Here is a 12,004-nt window from a genome sequence, read left to right as displayed (position 1 = left end):
CGGATCCGGATACGAGAATTTTTTTACATTCTTATGAGTGATTCTTCACCATCGAAGGAGGTGATTGGGACTATACTCTGTGCAGAGCGTTGGTGGTGCTTAAAGGTCCCATGACACTCAAAAGTTTCTGGTTATTTATATATTAACTTGACCTTCCTAGTGAAGAAATCACTCATGTTTCGTTTTTAAAATCAACAATGGGATAATTAGACCAATATTTCGAACATTTGTAGTGCTTTTCACAACTTGCTATGCCCCACCCTTCAAAAAAGTTGAGTTCAGCGAACCGCAGGTCACGTGACCGTTGACGTCATCTCCAGAACGCGACTCGCTCAGAGTTGATCGATTAGACGTTGCGCGCCGTATAAAGTACGTACAAATGCATTGTGCACATTTGTTTGCTATCCCACTGATCGTCTTAATTCCTGCGATTCTTTCACGGAAAAGACATTCTACTTCTGAGCTGAGCCCTTTACTACCTTGTCATAGTCGTGTACAAATCCAATACATGTATGCACAATAAAGGGCTATACCATGTCCACAAAATATAAAATGTGACTGTTGAACCTTTCCATTAAAAAAGAAACTTACAGGGACATACAAGTAAAATACTAAAGAATTAATATTACATAATTTCAAGGCACAAGGAGATAATTTTAAAATCAAACAATGTAAAAAACCTGCACCCACATTTTGCAGCTTATTGAATTGTTCGTTGAAACCAGCCTGCTGGGATCAGTATGATTCCACATTACATGCAAGCCAGGTATGGCTGCACTCGACATACATGGGTTTATTCTAAAGTGAAGGTACTGCTTCCATTGGCTTGCTATTCATTAACATTTAGCCAAAATGCTGTAATAAATGAACAGGGAAAAATATGTTGGCACAACTATGAAGGACAAATTTATCTGTCCTATTACACGGCCTCATAGCCTCGGGACTCTTACGCATTGACTTATACATTGTGTGCATGCTAATACAAGTTACTTGTCAACTCTCGAGTCTAGACTAGTCTGATAAATCCGTCGTCCGTCCGACTAGTCCGATAAATCTGATATGCTGTAGCTTTCTTTTATTATTCTGTTTTCCTCATTGTTTTCTACTGGTGCTACATGACGACAGTAGGAATAAAATAAATAAAAATGCAACAGAACGTCAGATTTATCGGACTACTCGAGACAATTGTGTCGCAAGGTGTGTTCTGCACACAAGTTTTCATCGTATCCGGACAGCAAGATTGCTTCGTTTTATGCGCGGAGAGATACGGCTGATGACATGGGCTGGCCTTGCTTGAGATTCATTCGCCGCGGAGCAACATGTCCGCTGCATTGCGCTGGTCACCTCGCCTCTCTAAAATATTTCTGATATCGAGAGGTATGCAAGTACAATTTACATTATTGAATTACGAATAGGATTTAGTCTAACCAGTTGTTATTGTCAAGTCTTCCTTCGATGTCCTCCCGATCATCATGAACTCCGGGAATTTCATCGCCAGTTTCCTCTGCTTGTCCTGCTTCGGGCTCGAACTGGTAAGGCCGTATTTCATTTCCAGCTGCCTGACCTTCACCTCCTGCGACTACATTATCTGACAATTCTCCATCTGATTCAGACCAAAATCCTTCATTTCTCTCACATGCACTGTCCCTACCAGACAAATCAAAGTCCATGTCATCCATTATTCAAAACCAAATGTTTGATTTTTTTAAAGCAGAAATGAACGAAGCGTTTGAGTCGATCAATCGAATGTGGAAACACACAGGAAGCCAATACAATCACGTAGACCACCAACCCGAGTAATTTGCGTGCAGCCTTTGTTGTTCTGGACATGACGTCATGTGGGTTACGCGTCATTCAGTAGATTTCGGCAGAATTTTTAGGGGCGTTCCCTAAGAGTTTTGTTTTTTTAATTTTACATTTTACAGAATAAGTATTGTGAAAAAAACATTGTCAGATCACAAATCACGATGAAAAACTCCAATAGGACATATATATATATATATATATATATATATATATATATATATATATATATATATATATATATATATATATATATATATATATACATATATACATATATATATATATATATATATATATATATATACATACATAAATACATATATATATATACATATATATATATATATATATATACATACATATATATACATATATATATATATATATATATATATATACATACATATATATATATATATATATATATATATATATATATATATATATATATATATATACATATATGTGCAATTTCAGTACTTTTGAGTGGCATGGGATCTTTAAGCAGTCTCCTTGGCTATTGGGCACAATCCTGGACGGGTCGCCACTCCGACACAGTATACCAGCATGTTGGCACTCATTTTGCCGACCTGGGAAGGATAACAGGCCGAGTTAACCCCAGTTGGTATTAATTCAACAGCTGAGCAGGATTTGAACTCAGGACCCTAGGATCCAAAACCCACCACCCGAACCATTAAGCCAACACCAGGCATACCATTGAAAAATGGGACCAAACACAACATATAGCACGATATCTCAAAAATATGTGGATGGACTATGACAAAACTTGGTGGATGAGTTGGTGAGGTGACAAGAACAAGCCCTTTACATTTTGCTTCAGGTCAGCAGATCCAGCCTATCAGTGGGATACAAAACGTAATCTGTACAACCTGGCAAAGGTATGACCTCTACCAAGTGCTGTTCTTGTACATTATGCAGGGAAGAATGTGGTCTGGTCTGTAGTTTGAAGCGTCTCTCTTGGCACCCTTTTTTATGGATAATAATTACATCAGCTACCTTCCATACTGAGAGAAGGGGACCCTCCAAGAAAGATCTGGTTTTTTGTGTGTGTCAATGGGACAAAGTTGGCCAGTGCACACCATTGCACAAAATGTCATATGTCCCATATGTTGGCCTGTTTCAACAACAATTTTAAAAACAATTTTTCCACATGTTGTACATCACAGGAGAAAAACCAGACATGTTCCATTTCATCCCGACATGTCGGTGCCTTTGGCCAATGGGTAAACGCCACAAATGGGCAATCTCCAATGTTTAAAGATACAGGATGTGGAGCTTGCGTCAGAGGTCGCGAGTCAGAGAAGTCTTTTTAAAGTCTGCCAATGTATCCAGGCTATTTTGTTTGAAAAGAAGAGATTGTACACAACTCCTGCCAGACACTACACTGGCATAATATGTTAGACAGTGTATTCAAACCTTAAAACTGCCTTCTGATAAAATAACAACTAGAAGTATTGCATCTCAGAGCAAAGCATTCTTCAAAGGGAAAGTTAAGCCGTCCGTCTGCTCTGCAATGTGGACCATAACGATCCAAAGGTGTATGTTATAAAAGTAAGCATTTGCAGAGCCAGTGCCCCGAGGAGTGTCCAAACACCCAAAGTAGGTCGAGCAAGGCCTCAACTACCTTGCATTAACTGGACCCTTCTTGCTTTATAACTGTTATGATGACCCCATGAGGAGACAGATGAACTTGTAAATGAGGTCGGATCCGTTTCTTCACTGAAAACACAACGAGCATGATTCGATTTTATTTGCCGATAATTTTACGAAATAAATGAAGTATTTTGACGAGCCAAATAGATTAAGGCAAAACGAAGCTCATTATTTCGATGAAATGACCTTTCCACGAGTAGAAAATGCAATTATAAATAATTACACGTGCACGGGCAGCTGTGAAAGTTTATTGGAAAACACGTTTATGTGAAAACACGAGAAACCCTATTGTCACCCAGGCTGTTAGAAAACAGTTTGTTTAATGTGGAACTAAGAACAAACACCTTGTGGGAAGATGTTTGCATACTGTGCGGGTTCATTTAGCCCTTTGGATCCACCAGATAAACCTTTATGAAAAACTCATTTACAAGTTTTCTGAGTGGTCCTGACTTTTCATTGGTGGCATTTTGATGCCCATCTGAAGTTGCCCTGATGGCATAAAGAGTCTACCAACATGTGTGCTTTAAATCCATATCTTATCTTATTACTGCTTCCTTCAGCAGAATTTGAACCCACAACTTCCGGTAAAGGCGACCCAGTGTCCCCACTTCTTGGCCACCACTAGCGATATGCAATTAAATGGAAGACCAACAAAATGGTCAACTGTATTATACTGATCAACAAAACATGGACAAAAAAAAAGAGACCCTCACCCTCACCAGGACTTGTTTTGTGTGGTGTTTGTGTAGTTTCGTGTGGTGTATCTTGCGTGGTGTTTGTGTCCTGGTGTATTACGTAATTTATAAGAGACATAATTATAACTGCCACTTTGTAACTGTTGGCAGTGATGAGTGGGTACCGAGTCGGTCCCGCTTTGATGCAACCCCGCTTTGATCGGACACCTGACCATGACCCATGATGTATTTCATTATTATTCAATTGAATTCAGACTGGTATTAAAATAAATTCAATTCAAATCAAATGGAGGACCAAATCGGTAGTCCTGCATTGGAGTCGTCAGAAGGAAACCAAACATGGAAAAAGCAAAGATGAAGTCATCAGGAAGAACCTTGATAGGATTCACATTTCAGCTGCGACTCCTCTACCCTAAAAACCCATACAGGCACAGCTAAGTGAGCCTTATTAAAAAAAAAATTATATATATATATATATATATATATATATATATATATATATATATATATATATATATATATATATATATATATATATATATATATATATATATATATATATATATATATATATATGAGCCTGGTGTTGGCGCAGTGGTTAGGGCAGCGGCTTGGGATCCAAAAGGTCCTGAGTTCAAGCCCCGTTGGGCCACTGAATTAATACACCAGGGGGTTGACTCAGCCTGTCATCCTTCCGAGGTCGGCGAAATGAGTACCAGTATACTGGGCCGGTGTATACCCCGGTTAAAATAGGTGTACCATATCCCTGTGTCGTAAGAGGCGACCAGGGTTGCGTCAGGAAGGGCATCCGGCATAAAACATGTGCCAAATCACTATGCGGATCATAGGGATGATCCGCTGTGGCGACCCCTAACGGGAGCAGCCGAAAGAAGAAGAAGAAGAAGAAGAGGGGTTGACTCAGCCTGTCATCCTTCCGAGGTCGGCAAAATGAGTACCAGTATACTGGGCCGGTGTATACCCTGGTTAAAATAGGTGTACCATATCCCTGTGTCGTAAGAGGCGACCAGGGTTGCGTCAGGAAGGGCATCCGGCGTAAAACATGTGCCAAATCACTATGTGGATCATACGGATGATCCGCTGTGGCGACCCCGAACGGGAGCAGCCGAAAGAAGAAGAAGAAGATATATATATATATATATATATATATATATATATATATATATATATATATATATATATATATCAAAAACATCAAAAAGGACCCAGATCAATTTTTTTTTTAATAATTCTGGCTGCTAGACCATGCGTCCGATCAAGTTGAAATTTAAACATGTGTTACGAATCAATAATTGATCATAATTGTGAAATTTCACATCGATTGATTAAGCTGTTCCAGAGAAAACATTATTTAATATTTGTCTTCAATCCAATATGGCTGACAAACCATGTGACCTATCAATTATTCCTTAACAAATTTGTACACATGGCTTGGGGAACATTTGTGTGAAGTTTCCCCTCAATCTGTCTCGCTATTCTGGGGAAGAATTTTGTCGGTTTTAGGGTAAATCCAATATGGCTAGCAAACCATGCGACCGATGACACCAAAATCTAATCAGTTTGTCCTTGTCACACACCAGCCAAGAGTTTTGGCAGGGTCAGCTTGCAGCATATGTTGATCTCTGTAAAGCGTTCAATTCCGTGAATTGGGATGCCTGCTGGAGGATTCTTGGTCTTCGTGGGGTGCCACCAAAACAAATCAAACCAATGTCTGAACAAAACTCTGGGACTGAGAATGCTGTGAGATGTGGTGAAACCATCTCTGACTTATTTCCAGTTGTTACTGGAGTCTGCCAGGGGTGTGTACTGCCCTCCACACTTTTCAGCACTTGTATGGACTGGATTCTGAGGAGGAGAGATCAAGCTGCGGTGCATCGTTTGGGAATGTCAAGATCTCTGACCTTGATTTTGCAGATGACGCAGTCATCTTTGTGGAGACTCCAGATATCCCTTTGAGGGCCTTTGAGGTGCTGAATGAGGAGTCATAGCTGTTGGGATTACGGGTTTCCTGGGTCAAAACTAAGATCCAGGCTTTCATTGACATCTTGGATGCTGCTTTCTTATTTGGACCTGTTTGTGGTGAGGATGTTGAGGCCACAGAGAGATTCCCTTACCTTGGCAGTAATATTCATGCCTCTGCTGGCTGTGAACCAGAGGTCAACAGACATCTGGGTCTGGCCTGGGAAGTCATTGATTCACTGGATCATGGGGTGTGGTGCTGCCAGTACCTGTGCAGGAGGATGAAAGTCCAAGTCTTCAGGTCCTTAGTGCTTCCAATCCTGCTCTACAGATGTGAGACTTAGATTGTGACCAGGGATCTGAGATGGAGACTGAATTCCTTTGGTACCGGGTCTCTTTGGAGAATCCTTGGCTATCGCTGGTCAGATTTGTGTCCAACGAGCGGTTGCTAAGAGAGACTCAAATGAAATTTTTTACCTGCATAATCTGTGAGCGCAGCTGCAGCTGTATGGACACGTGGCTCATTTTCCTGGCACTGATCCTGCTCATCAGATTCTCTCAGCGAGGGAGCCTCATGAGTGGAGAAGGCCAATGGGCCGACCACGTGCCTTGTTGCAGCAGGTTGATCGGCATCTCAAGGAGATGGGGATCGACCAGGCATCTGCCTGGGGGATCGACAGATGGAGGACCCTGGAGAACCGGCAGAAAGTGCACGCAGCGATGCACTGCTTTTGCGCATGCTCCGAAACCTGACCTGACCTGCACATTGCTCTAACGTTCTGCTGAAACCATCCTCTCATCCTGTCCTTGTGGAAGGAAGTATCGTGTCCTGCATAAGGGCAAGTGCAGATCAGCCATGCCATTGAGCAACATCATCCATCAACTCGAGGATGGCTGGATCAGGTTTCAATTCGGTTCTCACGTAATAATATGTTCCTTTTCAGTTATAAGGAACTTTTGATGCAGAAGGCCATTCGGCCCATCAAAACCTGTGCTGTTATTACACACCTATGGTTGTTTGTCCGTGCTGTATCCTTTTTAAATGCTGATCATCAAGCAAGTTAGCAGCATGTTTATTTTTTGTTTTTTTTAAGTCTGTGGTATGACTTGGCTGGGGTTTGAACCACCGACCTCCCACACTCAGAGCAGATACTCCAGCCACCACACCAATGAGCTATTCAATGTATTTACACTGACATATCTAAACACATGAGCTTTACTGGATGTACAAGGAAATTATGACTCAGCAAAAAAAAATGGGAAACATGTTCATTATAATTAATGACATTCATGATCAGTAAACTGAAAGGACAAGAGGTTACCTATCATTATTTGTAATAACTTAGATTTTCGAAGATGATTCATGTATCTGTGCACATACAACACCTGCATCAATGATTGGAGGGAGGTGGTATTCAGCATATGCTGTGTGCTTTTCTCACAAACTCTAAATGTGGCCTCGACTTCAGTTAATCCACGGTTGATGTTCCGTGAGATTGTTCAGGGGCCATCTACACGTTACCTTTGCAAAGCAGAATTTAACCCCCACCCCCATTATGCTGACCCAAATCAAATCCCTCTTGCTCCCCCAACATCTTTACTCCAGAACGACCTGGAACCCAAACTCCATGTAAACAAGTTGAACTCTGATTTTGAAAGCTTCATTCCATATATATCTTGCACCTGTGCACTGTACCTCTCTCCAAACATACACACTGTACTTTTGCACAGATCAATTTGTTGCTCCATTCCGAGCACTCACCCCGTGATGCTGCGACCCCCCATTCAAATGGTCCATCATCTCCTCACGTCCTTGTCCTGGGAGCTCTCCGTTGGGTTTTATAAACTGTAGAAATATAAAAGATTTTAAAGCATCTGATGCCATTACGTATCACCAAAAGCAATGAAAATTGTCTGAATATCTGAATGCAATAGATTTCATTTTGCACAAGGACAATGGAAGGGCCTCGGGTTGTGCGCTATTAAAGATGGTTCTGATTACGCTTACCAGCACTGAACTCTCTTACATTATCGGCACTAGAGAGAGACATATCCTTCATCATTTTGGTTTTCCTTGTGGACTGATGAAGCCTGGAGGCTCAAAATGATGGACAACTATCTGACAGCACAACAACCACATTTAGCATTATCTTCCTTAATCGTGGCATTTCGAACAGAACGCAGCCTATGATGTTTTTCAGGTTTCCTGGTTGCATTAATACATTGAATTTTATAAGGCAGTTGGTTGGGCAGAATAATGATTTCATTCCGCCCTGTTTGGATAGTGCTGAATAAGTGGATTTCGTCTGCACATTCATCTGTTCGGGGGGGGGGGGGGGGTGGTGAGATCCTTGGCACAACTCGTTAAACTCTCCTCGAGGAAATGCTTCCACCTTAGTGTGCCATTTGGCCATTGAAAGTGTGGAAAAACAAATAATGTGCATTGTGCTTGGAGGCATTCTAAAAAGGTCAAGTCATTGATTGATCTCTCATCTTATGGTGCGGCACAAAAAAACCCCCAAAAAACCTCATCCTGTAAAGGAATATTTTCTGCAGAGTATGTGCAGGCAGAACAGCCAGCTTAAAGTCGCTTCAAAAGGCCATCTCGTTCCAAGATGCAGTGCTTCCTTGGTACCAATTGTTGTTTTTGAACAGGATCTAAAGATCCTCGTGGAACACACTCACACACAGCCACTGAGCTTGGGGTAAGTGCTGTTACTTCCCCAGTCGCTCTGGGTACCAGCAACAATGGCACCACCTTTCTCAGCAGGGCATTTCCTCAAGAGGAATTTTCTCTTCCACATGGATGCCAACCTGTAGGGATTTGTCCATGCTCCTATTTATTTTAAATGCTGAACTTCAAGTACGTACCATTCCTAAAATCTTTGGAATGACTAAACGGCCACGGTTTGAACCACCAACCTCCCAGACTCGGAGCAGGTGTTCTCACCATTACGCCACGAGTGTGGTTTGAGTTGGATTTGATAATTTTAATCGAGAATGGAGAATATTGTGCAAACCTGCTTAGTTGTATAATGATAGGGGGATTTAACGAGACATTCAGAATGCGTCGAAGACTATTGTCTGCACTGCACTACCTGTGATGGCCATCCTTATCGAATGGATACAATTTCAGGTACAACATGAAGACCACACCTTGTATACTTCATTATGACCTTGTTCAAGCACCACACTTCTGTGATCTTGTTCAATGAATGGTGCACACACTGATTGAACCTATTAATATCAGTGCCCACATAAACATAGTCCCACTGAAGGTTTTGCTCCAAGGACCCCAAGAGTTTGCATTAAATTGTCCAAATTCTGACATTATCTTTCAAGAAAGAGATGATTCCAGAGTGCAGAAAGTTCAAATAATCTATGTTCACACTCTTTTGTCTCAGATTATAAACACAATGTCTAATTCTGGAGCTATTGGAAGGAGAGAAACGCATCCTCTGTTACATTTCCACAATGTTGATTAATCCGTGATAGACATGCACTTAAGACTTCCTGGTTGCCCCACATCCCTCCTTACACCCTCTACGGTCCAGCAACAGACCTAAGAAACACACAGTAGGTTGTTTTGCAGGTGATTTTGCGTTTGGGAATAATTGCAATCAGGACAGTTATTTCACAGCAAAACAAAGACAAACTAGAGGGGGAGCACTCGGGAGAGTGCAAAACCTCCGCCGCCAATACTGCTGGGTCACTCAAGTGAACCTTATATCTTATTCATTAAATATGATGTCAACAGTGCTGAGAGTTATAGTTCTTTTCTCCAACATTTGGGGGGTGGGGGTGGGAGTTGGAAATCACTTAAAATATGTAGAAATGCAAAAAAAAAAATTCTTTTTTGGGGGGGGGGGTAACAATTTTTTTTGGGGGGGGTTGGAAATCACTTAAAACATGTAAAAATGCAAAAAAAATTTCTCAAACAATTTTTTTTTGGGGGGGGAGTTGGAAATCACTTAAAATATGTAGAAATGCAAAAAAAAAAAATTTTCTCCAACAATCTTTTTGGGGGGGGAGTAACAATTTTTTTGGGGGGGGGGGTTGGAAATCACTTAAAACATGTAGAAATGCCCAAAAAAATTTTTTTCTCTATTTTTTTTTGGGGGGGAGGGTAACATTTTTTTTGGGGGGGGGGGGTTGGAAATCACTTAAAACAAGCCTGGTGTTGGCGCAGTGGTTAGGGTAGCGGCTTGGGATCCAAAAGGTCCTGAGTTCAAGCCCCGTTGGGCCACTGAATTAATACACCAGGGGGTTGACTCAGCCTGTCATCCTTCCGAGGTCAGCAAAATGAGTACCAGTCTACTGGGCTGGTGTATACCCCGGTTAAAATAGGTGTACCATATCCCTGTGTCATAAGAGGCAACCAGGGTTGCGTCAGGAAGGGCATCCGGCGTAAAAACATGTGCCAAATCACTATGCGGATCATACGGATGATCCGCTGTGGCGACCCCTAATGGGAGCAGCCGAAAGAAGAAGAGTTGGAAATCACTTAAAACATGTAGAAATGCAAAAAAAAAATTCTCTAACAATTTTTTTTTGGGGGGGGTAAAAAAAAATTTTTTTTGGGGGGGTTGGAAATCACTTAAAACATGTAGAAATGTAAAAAAAAAATTTTCTCTAACAATTTTTTTTTTTTGGGGGGGGGGATCAAGTCCAAAATTTAATGGCATGATCCTTGGACCATACCTAACCCCACCACCAAGTTTCGTCGAAATCCGTCGAAGAGTTTTTCCGTAATACTGTTCACAAACAAACAAACAAACAAACAAACAGAGAGGGGTGAAAACAGTAACCTCCATCCATCTTCGATGGCGGAGGTTAACAAGAGCGACAATTGCTTTGCAATATTTGTGCCCTACCGGTCTCAATGACTATTCGGGAGATAAAAATTTGTTTGCGTTTATCGCATGCTCGAGCCGATACCAGAACCAAAATGAAAAACAAGAAACTCTCCAACACACCGTGTTTGGGTCTATTCAGCAAAATAAAAAGAAAAACTATTTTCATTTACTGATATTTTTTGTAGAGGAGAAAACAATAAAGACAACGAGGACAATAAAATCCACCATATTTCGTTCGTTTCTCGACTTTGCCCATCTGATATTAAAAACAAGAAAAAGAGCAATCAGCGATTGCAGACCCTCGCCAGGACTTGTTTTGTGTGGCGTTTGAATACTGGTGTGTGAAGTAATTAATGGGACATGAGAGCATCCACTTTATAACTGCTAGCAGTGAAGACCGGGTACCAAGAAGTCCCGCTTTGATGGAACCCCGCTTTGATTGGACTCCTCACCTTGACCCATGACGTTTTTTTAAAATTATCATTCAGTTGAATTCAGAATGGGATTAAAATAAGTGCAATTCAACTCAAATGGAAGACCAAATAGGTACAGTTCTGCATTGGAGTAATCAGAAGGAACCCAAACAAGCAAAAAGCAAAGATGAAGTCATCAGGAGGAACCTGGACAGGATTCACATTTCAGCTGCTACACCTCTACCCTCAAACTCATCCACAGGCACAGCCAAGTGAGCCTTATTAAAATAAAAATTAAAAATTAAAAAGAGGCCAGATCAAAAAAAAAAATTCTCGCTGCCAGACCATATGTCCGATCAGGTTGAAATTTAAAATGTATATTCCCCATCACGACAAGATCATAATTGTGAAGTTTCACATCAATTGATTAAGCGATTCAAGAGAAATATATATATATATATATATATATATATATATATATATATATATATATATATATATATATATATTTAAAGATTTTCGCTCAAACCAATATGGCTGTCAGACCATGTGACCTATCAATTATTCGTGAATACCCTGGCAT

At 40.8% G+C, this 12,004-nt stretch overlaps 1 protein-coding gene across 2 annotated transcripts in view; it reads right to left on the bottom strand.

Moving 5' to 3' along the window:
• Positions 1-2,271: 2,271 nt before the first annotated feature.
• Positions 2,272-12,004, bottom strand: part of LOC147011416 (uncharacterized) — a 60,306-nt gene continuing 50,573 nt past the window's right edge. For both annotated transcript variants that reach the window (XM_085857337.1, XM_085857336.1), the window contains exons 4-5: positions 7,915-7,998; positions 2,272-2,396 (exon numbers count right to left, since the gene is read on the bottom strand). In XM_085857337.1, coding sequence (XP_085713463.1) covers positions 2,307-2,396; positions 7,915-7,998 — 174 coding nt within the window. In that variant the 3' untranslated portion in view covers positions 2,272-2,306. The remainder of the gene's footprint in view (positions 2,397-7,914; positions 7,999-12,004) is intronic.

Source organism: Eptatretus burgeri, chromosome 15 (genome assembly GCF_056783735.1).
Source record: "Eptatretus burgeri isolate ZD-2024b chromosome 15, Ebu_testis_v1, whole genome shotgun sequence".
NCBI classification, from domain to species: Eukaryota; Metazoa; Chordata; class Myxini; order Myxiniformes; family Myxinidae; genus Eptatretus; species Eptatretus burgeri.
Note: the sequence above shows the minus strand (reverse complement) of the source record. Positions and strands in the feature narration are given on the sequence as shown.